We start from the raw sequence: 16,883 nt of genomic DNA on the forward strand, positions 1-16,883 counted from the left end.
TGCATTTGGAAATGATTTCACCATGTTGGGGTGTCAGGACAAGCCGGGGATAACTGACGTGGACCACACACTAGGTTCTTTTTGTTTTTATCTGATTGGAGGTATAACTTACATATAGAAAAGTGTATGCGTCATACATGTACAGCTTGGTGAAGTTTCAAGCTGAGCATACTCGTGTAATCACACCCAAATCAAGCAGCACCCATGAGCCTCCTCAGCGCCCCTCTTAGCTCCTCCCTTCCCCAGCAGTGGCCACTTTCCTGCCCAGTTTTGTGCTCGGATGCATGGAGTCACACAGGGTGTAGTCTCTGTGCCTGCCCGCTGTCACTCAGCATTGTTTGAGTAAGCTCACACTCACTGCACCACAGCTCACTCTCACCGCACTGCAGCTCACACCGCACTGCAGCTCACACTCACTGCACCGCAGCTTACACCGCACCACAGCTCATATAGCATCACAGTTCACACTCACTGCACCGCAGCTCACACCGCACCACAGCCCATACAGCACCACAGCTCACTCTCACCGCACTGCAGCTCACACTGCACTGCAGCTCACACTCACTGCACCGCAGCTCACACCACACCACAGCTCATACCGCACCGCAGCTCACACTCACTGCACCGCAGCTCACACCGCACCACAGCTCATACAGCACTGCAGCTCACTCTCATTGCACCGCAGCTCACTCCACACCACAGCTCATACAGCACTGCAGCTCACTCTCACTGCACCGCAGCTCACACTCACTGCACCACAGCTCATACAGCACTGCAGCTCACTCTCACTGCACCGCAGCTCACACTCACTGCACCACAGCTCATACAGCACTGCAGCTCACTCTCACTGCACCACAGCTCACACCGCACCGCAGCTTATACAGCACTGCAGTTCACTCTCACTGCACCACAGCTCACACTCACCGCACTGCAACTCACTCTCACTGCACTGCAGCTCATGCCGCACCGCAGCTCATACAGCACCGCAGCTCACTCTCACCGCACCGCAGCTCACACCGCACCACAGGTCATACAGCACCGCAGCTCACTCTCACTGCACCACAGCTCACACCCCACTGCAGCTCATACAGCACTCCAGCTCACTGTCACCGCACTGCAGCTCACACCGCACCGCAGCTCATACAGCACCGCAGCTCACTCTCACTGCACCACAGCTCACATTCACCGCACCACAGCTCATACAGCACTGCAGCTCACTCTCACTGCACCGCAGCTCACTCTCACCGCACTGCAGCTCACACTGCACTGCAGCTCACACTCACTGCACCGCAGCTCACACCACACCACAGCTCATACTGCACCGCAGCTCACACTCACTGCACCGCAGCTCACACCACACCACAGCTCATACAGCACTGCAGCTCACTCTCACTGCACCGCAGCTCACTCCACACCACAGCTCATACAGCACTGCAGCTCACTCTCACTGCACCGCAGCTCACACTCACCGCACCGCAGCTCATACAGCACTGCAGCTCACTCTCACTGCACCACAGCTCACACCACACCGCAGCTCATACAGCACTGCAGTTCACTCTCACTGCACCACAGCTCACACTCACCGCACTGCAACTCACTCTCACTGCACTGCAGCTCATGCCGCACCGCAGCTCATACAGCACTCCAGCTCACTCTCACCGCACTGTAGCTCACACCGCACCGCAGCTCATACAGCACCGCAGCTCACTCTCACTGCACCACAGCTCACACTCACCGCACCACAACTCACTCTCACCGCACCGCAGCTCACACCGCACCACAGCTCATACAGCACCGCAGCTCACTCTCACTGCACCACAGCTCACACCGCACTGCAGCTCACACAGCACTGCAGCTCACTCTCACTACACTGCAACTGTCACTGCACCACAGCTAACACGGCACCACAGCTCACACTGCACTGCAACTCACTCTCACTGCACTGCAGTTCACACAGCACCACAGCTCATACTGCATTGCAGTTCACATGGCACTGCAGCTCACACTCACGGCACTGCAGCTCACTCTCACAGCACCGTAGCACCACGGCTCACTCTCACTGCACTGCTGCTCTCACGGCACTGCAGCTCACATGGCACTGCAGCTCACATGGCACTGCAGCTCACACTCACGGCACCGCAGCTCACACGACACCACAGCTCACACTCAACGACACTGAAGCTCACTCTCACTGCACCACAGCTCACACTCAACGACACTGCAGCTCACACGCCGCAGCTCACACTCACCACACCACAGCTCACTCACCACACTGCAACTCACTCTCACTACACCGCAGCTCACACTCACTGCGAGGTGGACACCATCGGGTGTCCCAACATTCATGTGTCCCTTCTAGGGCTACTGGGCGTTTTCAGTTTTCAGTCCTCACTAGCAGTGCTGGCTAGAGCCAGACTGTCACATCAGAGCCTGAGACAAAAGGAAATTCTGTGATATTGGTCCTCCCTTTGAAATGCTGATATCTTGTTCAGTATGGATTTTTGCATTAATTTGTGTCTTTGTGAATATTGCACTGAAATATCGTTTGTCTTCATTACTGATTTGTTTTTTTGGTACCTCACCTGCTAGCGCCAATTTTGTGCCTGAGGCCAAGGCCTCCCCTTCCTGGCTGTCCTCCCGTTCAGGGGTTGCTCCCTCCTGCACGTTTCTCGGAGTGATCCTTCGGGGTCCCAGGATTTGCCCATATTCAGCTTCAACAGATGCTGCCAGAGCGCTCTGCAAAGTGGCTGAGTCAGTTTACACTCCTGCCTGCAGCATTCGAGAGTTTTAGCTGCTATTTATTTATTTGGCTATTATGGTTCAGTATGAAAAGGTATTTCCTTAAGAACGAATCGTGTATTTCCCTGATGGTTAATAGAGCATTGTTTCATATTTTTATTGGCCATTCGAATATCTTCTTTTGTAAATTGTTTTGACTTTTCACCGTTTTTCTTGTGTGTTATCTGTTACCAATTCGTAGTGGTTCTGTGTCTATTCCAGATACAAGTCATTTGTCACGTATCACAGATAACTTTTTTGCTCTGTGGAGTTTCACTTTTTAAACGTTTTTTCTTGATGAACAGAATGTCCTTATTTTAACAAAATCTAATTAGTCAAATTTTTGTCCTTTATGGTTTGGGCTTTTGATATCCTGTTTTATGAAACCTTTACTTCCTCTACGATGAGCATTCTGAGCAGACGCTATGCTCTTTGAGCTAGCACCTGTATGTTTCCCTTCACGTCTGGACCTGCATCTGCTCACAGTTCACATCCCCCATGAGTGCTTGGCTTACTGATGGGGTTTGCACTGAGGACTGTGTCCACGTGGCTCCCTCTGTTCCCTCCTTTGCACTGAGGACTGTGTCCACGTGACTGTCTCTGTTCCCTCCTTTGCACTGAGGACTGTGTCCACATGACTCCCTCTGTTCCCTCCTTTGCACTGAGGACTGTGTCCACGTGACTGTCTCTGTTCCCTCCTTTGCACTGAGGACTGTGTCCACATGGCTCCCTCTGTTCCCTCCTTTGCACTGAGGACTGTGTCCACGTGGCTGCCTCTGTTCCCTCCTCTGCACCGAGGATCATGTCCACATGGCTGCCTCTGTTCCCTCATTTGTCCCTTTGCTCACTCGTTCCTTGCACCAGGACCATGCAGTTGTAATGACAAGCTCCACATGACAGTTTCTAAGCTGGTAGACTAAGTCCCACAACTTCATTTTTTTCCCAAAGTTGCCTCAGTTACTTTTGGTCCTTTGCATTTCCATGTGAATTTTACAATCAGTATGTTAATTTCTGCAAAGAACCTGCTGGATTTTCATTGAGATTACAATTAATCTACAGATTGATTTGGGAGAAGTCACCACCTGTATAATATGGAGCCTTCTCCTCCCTCAACGTGGTTGTAAATGGTATCGTTTAAAATTTCACTTTCTGATTTTTCTCTATTAACAGTGATGAAGAACCCTACCAAGATTGAGGTTTTTCAGAGACTGAGGCAGGAGAATTGCTTGAACCCAGGGGTAGAGGTTGCAGTGAGCCAAGATCGTGCCACTGCACTCCAGCCTGGGCAACAGAGTGAGACTCTGTCTCAAAAAAAAAAAAAAAAAAAAAATGCTTTATTGGGATAGGAGGAGAAGCCAGCACGATTCCCCTGCAGCACAAAGCTCGGGCTAATTGACTTTCTTGGGGGTATTAAAGGGAACCCTTCTGCAAACTGAGCAGCTGTACGGGGGGTAGACTGTCCCTACAGAGCCGTACAGAGGGGCAGAATGTCCCCTCGGCAGTGAACTGTTACCCTCTTTAAGCAGCAAGCTCATTGTAAGTGGCAAATGGATTGTGCCACTGTCGGGACGGAGAGCAGCCGTCTCGGAATGTCTGGATGGCGAGAAAGGCGGCAGGTATGCTCAGGTTGATGGTAGCAGGAGTCCGGCCGGACTGGCTCCACTTAGGTGCGACTCAGAGGCTCTCAGCCTCTCAGCCGGCCTTCCCATTTTCGGTCTGCTGCCCCTGTTTTTAGAATATGCCAAACTGCCTGGCACACAGGCTGACAACAGAGCAAAACTCCTGGCATCAGAATAGCCCTGGGAGAGCCAGGTGTGTGGTTGTGGCCAGGCAACCCAGACACGCAGCCCAGAGCGACCTGTGAGCTCTCTGTCCCGCTGAATGAGCTCTGCTCCCCTGCACACGGGGCCAGCTCAGGAGCTCTTCATGGGGTAGAGGAAATCTCAGAGATTTGGCCCAAAACATCAGCCCTGTGAATCTTGGGTGGAGACACGGGCCGCTCTCGACATGTTTTCCGGAACATCATATAAAGTGCTGGCCACTCTTCCACGGGCGGTTGCTCTAATTTGTCAGCCTCCCCTTGGCATTAGGGAGCTGCACAGGCCTCACCGCGCACCCGCCGGGCAAAGGTGTGCTTTTCCTTTCTTGTCAGTTTGAGGTGAAGAGTCAGGAATTTTTCTCTTTCTGCATGGAGTGGTGACTCCAGCAGTGAGGAAGATATGAAAAGCTAATGCGAAAGCTAATCAGCAAAGCTAATGCGAAAGAAAGAAAGAAGAGGTGTAATTATCTGAATTACCTGACTTCCATTCACAGACTCAAGCCTTCTCTAACTCAGGAGAACGACATTCTCACGGGATGTGGAGGAGGGGGTACCTAATGAGATTTTTTTTAACCGATTTATGAATAATTCGCACTTGAAAACAGGAAAATCACTTTGGGGGCTCCATGCCAACTCCACAGGTTGCCCTCCAGTTGTGATTAAGTTTCTGTAAGCTGGCTGCACAGGAGCACAGATTCCTACGTAGTGAATGTTCTCGGCTGACTTTTGAAGTGGGGCCAGGGGACTCTGCCCGCCAGGCTCCTCTGTGGAGGCTGCCGAGAGCGCTCCTGGACTTGGGCTCACGGAGGCACCCTGCCCTGCTCCTGGCATTCGCCTGTCCGCGTGTGTCCACATTCACTGGCACCCAGGGGCACAGCCGGCCCTGGCCAGATGAGCGGAGGGAGGGTTCCTCCCGACCTCCTCTCGCAGGGACACGCACCTCCAACTGCAGCCACCCACCTCCCCCCTGAGCAAAATCAAACAACATAGGGAAGAGAGGATAGTGGATGGGAGAGAGAGGCTGGTAGTTGGGTTGGTTTTTTTGTATTGTTTTTGTTTTTTTAATTCTTTGTGCCTGGGGCTCGGGGAAGGCAGAGCTGTGTGTTAAGTGGAGGGAATCAGGCCGGACTGCTCCGGCCTGGCCGCTCAGTTCCCAGACCTTCCGACGGCAGCCTCCCCTGCGGCCTTCACACTCTCCAGCCGCGGGCCCAGCAACCCTGCTGCCCACCTGCTCCACGGCACCCAAGCGAATCCCCCTCCACTCTGTGCCTGCACGCACATGGCTGGGCTAACCGGGAGCCCAGGCCCACCTGGCGTGGCCCACAGAGAGCTTGTGTCACCCCCTCATGGGGCCCTGCTGCTGCCTGACATTCTGACCCCACGCATTTTTTTGGTCTCCCTCACCTGCATGCCTCCCCTGTCCAGCTGCAACCGCTTCTCCCACCCTCACTCCAGAGAGCACCCTCGTTTCCCATTTCGCTGAGGAAACAAGCAGCGGTTGCGTGAGCGCCTCTGCCGGGTCCTCCCGCCTTCCCCCAACTTCTCTGCATCTGGGCCCCCTTGCTTTGCCCCTGCCTGGTTCCCCTGGGGAGTGGCCCTGCTCTGCCAGCCCAGCCTGTGCATCCAGTCTTGTCCCCCAGCCAGCCCGAGGAAGCCCTCCGGCAGCCTCTCCCCACCCTCCGTGCCCCAGCTGGGTCTTTCTCACCAGCGTCCTGTGCCCATTAGTCCACATCTACAGAAAGCATTTCCTGACCCTACGTCCCTCTCCAGCCACTACCTGTCTCTCTTCTTCCCCTCTGCACCCAAAACCAAATTCACCCCTGTCTCAAACCCACTCTGGCTACGCTTTTGCTCAACTCCAGAGCGTTCTCGCTGCTGATCCAGGGCCCAGTCAGCTCTCCTCCCCATCTCGCCTGGCCCAGGGCTGGTTTGTGGCTCTGCCCTGGATGTTGCTCCCTGGCGTCCAGACCTTTGAGCTCTGCTTTCCCTCCACGGCTGGGCTCTCACCGGCCCCTCTGTGGCCCCAGCTCGTCTCCTTGGTCTCCATAGCAGAGGCTCCGTCCTGGGTCCCTTTCCTTTCTCACTTAACTTAAAAAAGATTCACACGCCATGACTCCTGAGCGTGTCCCCAGCCAGACCTGCCTGCTGATCCACACGCTCGTGGGGTCCTCTGCCCCGGTGTCTTCACTCCCCTGTCCAGCCACTGCCGTGAGCACCACGTGTCCACGGCTGGTTCCCAGCACGCTCCTCTTGCAGCCGCAGCTCGGTGCCCCTGCCAAACCTTGGAGTCATCCTCAGCTGCTCCCTTCTCCTGCCTGTCTCTGGTCCCTTTGCACACCCCGCAGACTCTCCCTCTGTGGCGTGCCCAGAGCGCCCGCTTCTCAGATGCCCGGCATCCTCACAGCCCTGCGGGGTGGGCCCTTCGTGAAGGTTTGGATGCTCGGCAGGTGGCAGGGGTGGGCAAGACCAGGCTGTCTGGGAACGTGGCCCTAACGAGCACCTTCTCTGCTTGCCCTGCAGCACAGCCCGTTCTTCGCCGAGCAGCTGACTGCTTTCCAGGTGTGGCTCACCATGGGCGTGGAGAACCGGAACCCACCAGAACAGCTGCCCATCGTCCTGCAGGTGAGTTTCTTCAGACCGGGCCAGACTGCCGAGGTCCCACAGGAAGGAAACCAGATGCCTGCACAGCCCCCAGGAGTGCCTTCTCTCTCACCGAGCCCTGTGGGTCGGTGACATCCTAGCGCCTCTGCCCCGAAGATGATGGCACGTGGGTCAGGTGGCATTTGGGTGAACGGATCGCACAGATCCAATCAGGAGTCACTAGGCTGATCGTACATTCATTCTTAAAGGGTTTCCTCTGAAGCCATTGATTTCCCTCCTCCACCCTCAGTTAAGTGTCACTTTGGGACTGGGGAGTCGTCAGCCCGTCCACCATCCCCCTCTCCCCTGGCTCCCATTTCCACTTTAGGAATTGCTGAGATTCTGCTACAGATGGGCTTCGCTTCAGAGCAGGCTCTCAACACCACTGCCTCCTTCTCTTGGAAAGGACAGGAGCTGGCAGTGAATCCTGGGAGAGGAGGGAGGAGGCTGAGCAGATGCTGACCGGTGGGAGTGGGTGGAGCGGGCTTTGTAGCCCAGCCCTGTAGGCTATGTCGTGAGGCTCACAGACCCAGAAGCCGGCAGCCCTTCCCTTACGTGGGGCTGTCACGGCTGCTGTAACAAATAGGCCCTTTTGGGGCCCGCCCTTCCGATGCCGGCGCCCACAGGGCCTGTGTTGTGTCAGTGCCCTTCACATGCAGACCGTGACCGGTTTATGGGTTGGGAGGTCAGCGTGGTGGGTCCTGCTGGCTGGTTTTTGGTCACAGACAGGTTGGGAGGCCACGGAAACTGAAGAGTTCGTCACAGGTAGTGAAGTTAGAAAGATTCCACAGAACTTTTGTTTCAGTGAATGTGTGTTTGTGGGGAGGTGTGTGGGCTGGGTCAGAGTCAAAGGAGTTTAAAATCCACTGGTCAGTGTAGATATCAAGGTCTAAGAACTCACTTTAAAAGCTGGAAAAGTGTTTTTGTGATTGGTGTGGTGCGGTTGGACTTTGGCGAGAAGCTGTGCATGGCCGTGCACAGGGGCTGCCCAGCAGCAGGCAGGGAATGAGCAGGCCCCGCCCTTTTTGGTTTAAAGCTGAGGGGCTCCCCACACACAGGAAGAGCCCCACCTCCGGTACGGTGCTGAGTTCTGACAGTCGGCAAAGTGGGGTCCTCGTCTTCCCAGAAAGCAGATTGGGTGGCAGTGCCTCCATGGAGAGGGCTGTGAGTGGCGCCCCTCACCTGCCCTGCTTCCTTCCAAAGCTCACACCTTCCGGTTAGGGCGGCTCACCACACTGACGGACAGCACACCAATCTTCCCTAGGCCGGGTGTTCATCCCGCCTCTGAAAGATCATTTAGAAAACTGGGGCCAGTTTATCTCCATCCCAGCCATGGCCTCAGCAGCCTTCCCTTCCGCCGTTCAGTCTGTGCTACAGCCGTGGCAGCCAGCGTCACAGGCGCACTGTAGGACCGAGGCTTCACCTCCTTCAGGACTTTGCCCCAGGAATCTCAGCCAGCGAAAGAGAAGTTGGAAGAAGGAACAGTGCACGTGGATGTGCTGAAGACGTTACCGCCGGCCTGTCCTCGCTGGCATTGTCTCAGGAGGGCAGCAAAGAACGAGTGTGCCAGCCGGCTGCCGTGGTGTCATGGTCCCGGCTCCTCGGTAGGCCAAGGCTGGGGAGGATCCCTTGAGCCCAGGAGTTCAAGACCAGCCCGGGCAACATAGGGAGACTCCATCTCTACGAAATAAAACAACATTGTACCACATTTCACAGTATGTATTTCAGCTGCTGTTGCTACATTATGACGACTGCTTTTTGGGCATTGTAAAAAGGATATAGACATTATGACTGTTCTTCCTGTATGTACCTAGATTCATTTAAGACTCCTGAGTTTGCAGAGTGAGGTGTAAACAAATAAACTGGCTCATGTTCAAAACCAAGAACAGGCAGTGATAGCAGCAACACAACCAAACATTTGACAGAAGCCTGCGTTTTCCCTTCCCGTGAGTGCATAAGGTGGCTGGCTGTGTGGGCCATGGATGACCGGTGGTAGTCGCACCATGGGTTGCCCATGCTGGGCCCCACAGCTCCTGTTGGTCACCTGGGTCACCAAGATGTCCCTCAGAAGACACTGGCTCTCCTGCTGACCTTCCTACTATTTGAACAGTGTGACGGAGTAAAGTCGGCCCTCTCCAAAGCAGGGCCTGATGCCAAGCACGTTTAATCCAGTTTTTTGGGGTCTGGCAAATAATCTTTTTGTAAATGGCCTTCTGTTGATTTCTTTCAATGTCCCCTTGGCCACCCACACTCGCTGAAGGAAGGAGAAGACCTGCTGGAGACAGCTTTCCGATGGTGACGTACGTGAAGACAGCCCCGGTCGGAGCATGGGGCATGGGGCATTTCCCGCGTGGTTTTCCAGCAGATGTGAGCAGCAGGTTCCTCCTCCTCCTGGAGGGTCTGTCTCCTGGCTGTGCCCAGCCGGGATCAATGGGCGGACCTACACTTAATGAGAAAGTAGGGAAAGATGAAGTGTGATGGGGTATCGGCTTCATTTGACGTATCCCCCAGGGCTGGCTTGTTTCTCATTAACTCGGCTCACTTCCCCACTCTTTCTCTTAAGAGCCTTTATTTTTGCCGGAGTCTGGAACCCTGTAATCCTTAAGTTATTTTCTAGTGCCTTGACAAGTCAGAAAACATTACTTGGCCGGGCGCAGTGGCTCAAGCCTGTAATCCCAGCACTTTGGGAGGCCGAGACGGGCGGATCACGAGGTCAGGAGATCGAGACCATCCTGGCTAACATGGTGAAACCCCGTCTCTACTAAAAACTACAAAAAACTAGCCGGGCGAGGTGGCGGGCGCCTGTAGTCCCAGCTACTCGGGAGGCTGAGGCAGGAGAATGGCGTAAACCCGGGGGGCGGAGCTTGCAGTGAGCTGAGATCCGGCCACTGCACTCCAGCCCGGGGGACAGAGCGAGACTCCGTCTCAAAAAAAAAAAAAAAAACATAACGGAAAGGGAATTTTCCTACACACTTCCTGGTTTTCCGAATCCCTGCCACTTCATCCCTGAGCCAGAGGCAGTGGCTGACGACCCTCCAGGGTCACGCGCGGTGTCTCATCAGGCCCGGCTGAGTCGCAGCCCCTCCTGTAAATGTGAGTGTGGAACAGGCCTTTCCTGCTTTCCGGCCTCAGTATCCTCTCTGCCTTTTAAAAAATATAAATCAACAGAGGAACAAGAAGGAAGATACAATGTTTAAAAAAAACTGCTGTTTTGCCCACTCCCTTGATTTGATGGTGTCTCTTGGATGCCATCTTCTCACGAGGAGCTCTGGACTCTCATGGCCTGTGGGATGCGTCTGCCCTCTGTCTGCAGTGGCTCGCCTGGAACTCATTGCTTTGTGCACCCCCACAGGTGGCTCAGGAAGCCCAGGCAGGGGAATGAAGAACACCTAGGTTACGGAAGAGAAGAGAGAAAGAGACTTTTCTTCTTTCTTTTTCAGGAAAAAGGTGACGGTGATATTTACGTGTTCATTTATTTGCTTGGCCCTTTTTCTGTTAAATAGATCCAGGGGATACGGGTGCAGGTTTCTTGTATGCGCGCACTGCGTAGTGGTGAGGTCTAGGCTTTGTGTGAACCTGCTACCCACGTAGTAGACAGTGTACCCCATAGGTCATTTCTCAGCCCCTCACACCTTTTGGAGTCTCCAGTGCCTGTTATTCCACCTGTGTGTCCCTGTGGGCCCGTCGTTTAGCTCCCACTCACTTCTACATGAGAACATGCGGCAGTTGGTTTTTGAGTTATTCCACTGAGCGTGGTGGCCTCCTGTTTCACCCACGTGGATGTAACAGACATGATTCCGTTCTTTTTCTGGCTGAGTAGTAGTCCATGATGCATAGATGCTGCAGTTTCCTCATCCAGTCCGCTGCTGATGGGCGATCTCCACTCACTGCTGCCTCCACCTCCTGGGTTAAAAGTGATTCTTGTGCCTCAGCCTCCTGAGTAGCTGGGATTACAGGTGTGCACCACTGCGCCTGGCCAAGAGTGGTTTTATAGGATGAAGTTTTAGTCCCTTTTCCTAGATGTCACAAATCAGTGTGAGCATTTCATTTAGGAAGTCTAGTTGCTCTCTCTCCGTGCATCTTTTTTTTTACAAATAGAATGTGGGGTCTGAAACTACAGGATCGTTATGAAGTGACAGCAGAATGACAAACTAGAGTGATAGTATACATACCATATACATTGGGGACTCCAAAACTGCCCCATTCATCAGGCACCCTGGCCTGCAGCACCCGTCATTCCAGGGCTGGAACTGGAGAATCTTTTCTCATGAAGCAGCTCTTCCGGTATGTCTGTCTGAGCACTCTGTTTGTGTACAAGGCCAATGAAATCTGACAGCCTTAGCAATTCTGTTTTAATTTGGTCACCTCAGCTGGATTGCAGTGGTGTGACCATAGCTCACTGCGGCTTCCAGCTCCTGGGGTCAAGCCACCCTCCTGACTCACCCTCCTGAGTAGCTGGAACTGCACGCATGCGCCACCACGCCCGGCTCATTTTTGTATTTTTTGTAGAGACAGGGTTTCACTATGTTGGCCAGGCTGGTCTCGACCTCCGGGCCTCCAGCAATCCTCCAGCCTCAGCCTTCCAAAGTGTTTGGATTACAGGCGTGAGCCACCATGCTGGCCACCATGGTTAATCTTTAGTTTGGGTTACCACAGGTGGAAAATTAATCTCAGTAAGTCACTCAGCTCACCATCATTTACTTCTGTAATTTCCATAGATCCTGGGATGGTCCAAAACAGGAGATTTTTGTTTTTGTTGTTTTTAAGTACAAAAACAACATTGGCTTGTTTTCCTAAAAGCCAATCCTATTTTAAAAATAACTTTGCTTTATGTTGGCTTCAGTTTTTAAAAAATGTAAATCAACAAAAGGTGGCAGGAAGATGATGTAATGTTTGAAAAAAAAAAAAAACAATACTTCACGTTTCCCCCAATACTCTTTATTGACGATGTTTCTTTGCAAATGAAATAATTGCAGCATCAAATCCCGGTGCTGCCCGCAGACCTCTGACGCTGACTCGCAGGCAGCTGGGCCACCAAGGCCCCGGCGGGTGTTTCTTCAGCACCTGCAGCTCCTACGGTGCGACACTCAGGACCACGTCGCGGCAGTGATTGTGAACCAGCGTCCCGTTTGCTTCTGTTGTTTGTAAGGAGCACATTCTAAGGAGACCTCTAGTGCCAGGCTGGTGTTCTGGTAAAACAGTAACAGGAACTGGTCCTGATGAGACCTCTTCGCCCCGTCCTGCCACTTCTTCCATTTGCTCTGCCACTATTGACCTTAGAAACTGAGGCTTGACCCTATTTACAGTGTTGGAAATAACAAAGAGAATCAGAAAACAATCTTTGTAAGCTTTAGATCTGATGATGCCTTTGATTTCTGATGATGGCAGCCATGGCGAGACCTGCCTCCTCTCCTCTCCCTGGGTCATCTAGAAACTTGAGCCTCAGGCAGCCTAGTGCCCCTACACACAAAGAGTCAGTCCTCAAAACCCTGGATGGTGGAGACATCCGGAAGCCAGATGCTACGATGGTGACTTTACATCCGCTGGGCACCCTGGTGCACACAGCTTTGTGCTAGACGCTTTGCGGACTCTGTCTCACTGAACTTTGAGAATAAGCCCAAGTCAAGTACTGTTGTCTCCGTTTTTCTTGATAACGATATTGAAGTTTCCCAAAGTTAGGAATTTAAGCCAATAATTGGGCAGAGATGGAGGCAGGGTTAACATCAGGTTAGCCGGCCCCAGAGCCCGTGCTTTTCTACCGACTGGCCCATCCAACCTGAGTTCCAGGCAACAGTGGCATGCGACATCCCCCAGGTTCAGCATGGGAAAGGGATCCGGTTCCAGTTCACATATCCCGCGAGCAGTCCCATGTTCCTTTCCCAGCCTCTTAATCAGAGACTCTCAGCATCGCCAGCATGGGAAACCTGCCACTCCTGCGTCCATGGTGAACCCGGCGTGGGAGCTGGCTCCAGGCACATAGAAGGGAAGTGAGGCCGCGTTCCCATTGCTCTTTCTCTGCCCCCAAGGCTGGACATGCCGGGATCCCCCGCACCCTGTCTGCTGCCCCTCCAGCCTGGCTAGCCCCCTCCTCTTGCTGCCACCTGTGACCTTCCCTGTCCCCCTGCCAGCGCTGTTCTCCCGCCACAGGGAAGCTCCTCCCTGTCCACGGCCCTCCAGGGCCCATCCTCCTGACTCGGTGGCTCCTCCGTGGAAGTCGTGCTGGCTGACCCCCAGGAGTGTAACCCCAATGGCCGCCATCTGCTCTCAACTCCTCCCTGTCCTCTACCCTCACTGGCCTCCTTGTCCCTTTTCCCTACCTCTCTTGAGGGTTTCCAAACTCATCCCAAACCCTCTCTTCTAGAGTTTGCTTTCCTTCACCCCTTCTTCTCTCAGCCTCTGGCCAGCGCTACAGTCTCTTCCTCCCCATCTCCGTGTCAGCACCCTGGTCAAGCCCACCCGCTTCTACTGACCTCCCCCACTTCCAGCCTCTTGCCAGGCCTGTCCCCAAAGCGAGCACACTGGACCAGTCACTGCTGCTTAACATTGGTCAGTGGCTTCTGGATCTCAAGACAAACTGACCTCTCTGCACACTGTCTGCGGGGCCTTTCCTGATCCGACCCCCTTCCCTGTCACTGACCTCAGTCATACTGGTGGCCTGTGCATCCTCAGACACCTGAGCTCTTCCAGCCTCTCTACCTGCAATGCAGTAACCCCCTCTCGTCACCTCCAGCACCTGCTGCCCAGCTGTGTCCTGTGCATCTTCTCCTGCAGGGAGGGAAAATCTCCGAGGCCTCCAGTGAGGCCAGGTCAGGGCCTCCCAGGGTCTGTGTGTTCAGGCATCTCTACTAAAAATACAAAAATAAATTAGCCGGGCATGGTGGCATGCGCCTGTAGTCTTAGCTACTCAGGAGGCTGAGGCAGGAGAATGGCGTGAACCCGGGAGGTGGAATTTGCAGTGAGCCAAGATCACACCACTGCACTCCAGCCCGGGCAACAGAGTGAGACTTTGTCTCAAAAAAAAGTGTGAAACTTTGATATAACAAAAAAAGTATGTGCAAAACCTCTGGCAAAGCCCACTCTAATTTATAAGGAACTCTGATGTGTCAATAAGAAAAAGCCACACATTGAAGTAGAAAACTAAAGGCATGCAGGGCAAGTTTACTGTGGAAATGACCCATCAGCCTGCAAAATGTGCTCCCCTTGAAATCCAAGAAATCCAGAAGGATGTATTTTCCCCTGTGCTATTGGCTAGTCATAGTGTAATATGGGCTAATATTGTCCCACACGCTTTATATTTGTTTTTTAATGAAACTCTTATGGGCAGGTGTTGTCTTATATGTGTTTTATGAATTAATAAATCAAGGCTCAGCGATGTTAAGTAATTTGTCCAGAGTCACACCCCAGTGAGCGCTGCTGGGTGCCATCGAGAGTGTGAGTGGGGTCAGCCGCAGGGTCATTTGGTAACTGAAGTATCTATACTCCGACCTTACCTTTTTAAAACTCACATTTATCTTACTGGAAAAAAATCATGTGAGTGTGCAGATGTACCTATTAGGATACTGATCACAGTGTTATTTATAAGAGCAGCATTTCGGCCAGGCATGATGGCTCACGCCTGTAATCCCAACACTTTGGGGGGCTGAGGTGGGAGGACTGCTTGAGCTAGAAGTTCAAGACCTGCATGGGCAATGTAGTGAGACCCCCATCTCTATAAAAAATACAAAAATTAACCAGGCATGGTGGCACCTACCTGTGGTCCTAGCTACTCAGGGGTGAGGTGGGAGGATCACTTGAGCCCAGGAGGTTGAGGCCACAGTGGGTCATGATCTGGCGTCTGTACTCTAGCCTGGGCAACGGAGCAAGACCCTATCTCAAAAATAAATAAATAAAAATTTTAAAAGTAGCAACATTTTGATGATAATTTAAATATCCGTCAGTGGGGAAGTTGTTTAAAAGAATTGTGTACATTTGTGTAATGGAAGTACTGTGCTGGCATTGGGAATGATATGGTCAGTACGTACCTAGTGACATGAACAACGTTCATGGTGCATTATTTAGTTAAAGGAGCTGAGAAATATAATCACATATTATCTAGTTCAGAATCAATAAGAGAAGTGTGGACATAGAGAACAATATCTGGGTTCGTATACCAAAATATCACCAGCGAGTTAGCTTTGTAAATGCAATTAAAACATGTTTGTTCTAATATTATCTACATTGAGTGTGTTTTATCTGTGTAATAAAGGAATAAAGCATGTTTTCTTCACCTGTAAAAGCATGAACTTGTAAGGAAAGGAGCACCAGCTCTAGGTAACTGTGACTGAAGCAGCAGACAGATCTGAACTGTGGTCAGACTGCTCCAAAGCTGGCAGCTCGTGCAGCCGCATTTGGGGGCTGCACACCAGTATGGTTTGCAGTGATACCATTTTCTTCTTGTTCTTCCAGGTGCTGTTAAGCCAAGTGCACCGGCTGAGAGCACTGGACTTGCTTGGAAGATTTTTGGACCTGGGTCCCTGGGCAGTGAGCCTGGTACGTGCCTTCCTCATTAACCTGGGGGCTGCGGGAGGTGGGACAGAAATCAGGCTCCGTGTTTCAGTCTGTGCACGTGTTTCATGATCCAGAGCCACCCCCAGCCGTGAGAACCAGGGCGAGTGTGTCCACCGTGGTGGTGTCCTGTCGATCCTCAGGCCCTCACGGAGCCCACTCTGTTCCCGTGCAGCCTGCAGTGCTGCCTGGCGTTTGGGGTTCCAGGGTTGTCGCCCCTCTGTACGTCCAATGTTAGACATAGGAGTGAGCGTGTTGGCTGGTCACCTTTTCCTGAGCGGCCGCCCAGCGCTGGGGAGGAGCAGGGCGCCCCTGAGCCTGACGCAGCGCCCTCCGCGTGCTGCTGCTTCCCCCAGGAGGAGTCTGGATCCTCAGCACTGTCTGCTCACCATCATGGCAGGCACAATTCGAAAACGCTCTTCTGGTTCCTCATCCTATAGCAGAGTAGTGATGGCCACTAAAAAAAATGCCTGGCAGAGGCAGGATCAAGAGGCGACACGCATTTAACAAATAACTCACAGGGAAAGTTAAAGGAGGCTGAGAGGGAACTGCAGAGTCAGGGAAACTCGAGAGACCTACGGCCAGTTGCCGTGTACAGTAAACCTTACTTAGTTCTGTTGAAGTTCCAAAAATGAATACTCATAAAACAATCAGAAATTTTACAGGAGCTGGATTTATATGTTATTCAAGAATCACTGTTCGTTTTTCTTGGGTGTGGTAATGGTACTAGATCGTGTTTTTATAAAAGAGACCTAACTTTTTAGAGATAGACACTAAATATTCACCAGTGAAATCACATGACATCTGAGCCTTAACTTACTGTGCCTGGGAGCGGCGCGGTGGGGCGGTGGGTGCGGAGCCGCTGTCACGGAAGCTGGGTGGTGAGTACCTGGGGTCTGGTGTATTTATTTGCATCATATAATGTTGACAAAGAGTGGTAATTGATAGTCCAGCACCGAAGGAGGAGAGAAAACATCCAAAACGAGAAAAAATCATTCAGCACTCACCACTGGGCCATTTTCACTCCGGGTGCCTGAGGCCACAAACAGCTTGTAACAGAGTCGGGGCCTGAGTCATCGGAGGAGGCTGGCGTGATTCGGTC

General features: G+C 52.6%; 1 protein-coding gene across 5 annotated transcripts in view; it reads left to right on the top strand.

Moving 5' to 3' along the window:
- The window catches only part of RPTOR (regulatory associated protein of MTOR complex 1), a 418,953-nt gene that overhangs the window by 294,601 nt on the left and 107,469 nt on the right, over positions 1 to 16,883 (top strand). For all 5 annotated transcript variants that reach the window (XM_033182532.1, XM_033182531.1, XM_033182533.1 and 2 more), the window contains 2 exons: positions 7,118 to 7,219; positions 15,683 to 15,766. In XM_033182532.1, the coding sequence (XP_033038423.1) occupies positions 7,118 to 7,219; positions 15,683 to 15,766 (186 nt within the window). The remainder of the gene's footprint in view (positions 1 to 7,117; positions 7,220 to 15,682; positions 15,767 to 16,883) is intronic.

Source organism: Trachypithecus francoisi, unplaced genomic scaffold (assembly GCF_009764315.1).
Source record: "Trachypithecus francoisi isolate TF-2019V2 unplaced genomic scaffold, Tfra_2.0 Lachesis_group20, whole genome shotgun sequence".
In the NCBI taxonomy this organism is placed as follows: Eukaryota; Metazoa; Chordata; class Mammalia; order Primates; family Cercopithecidae; genus Trachypithecus; species Trachypithecus francoisi.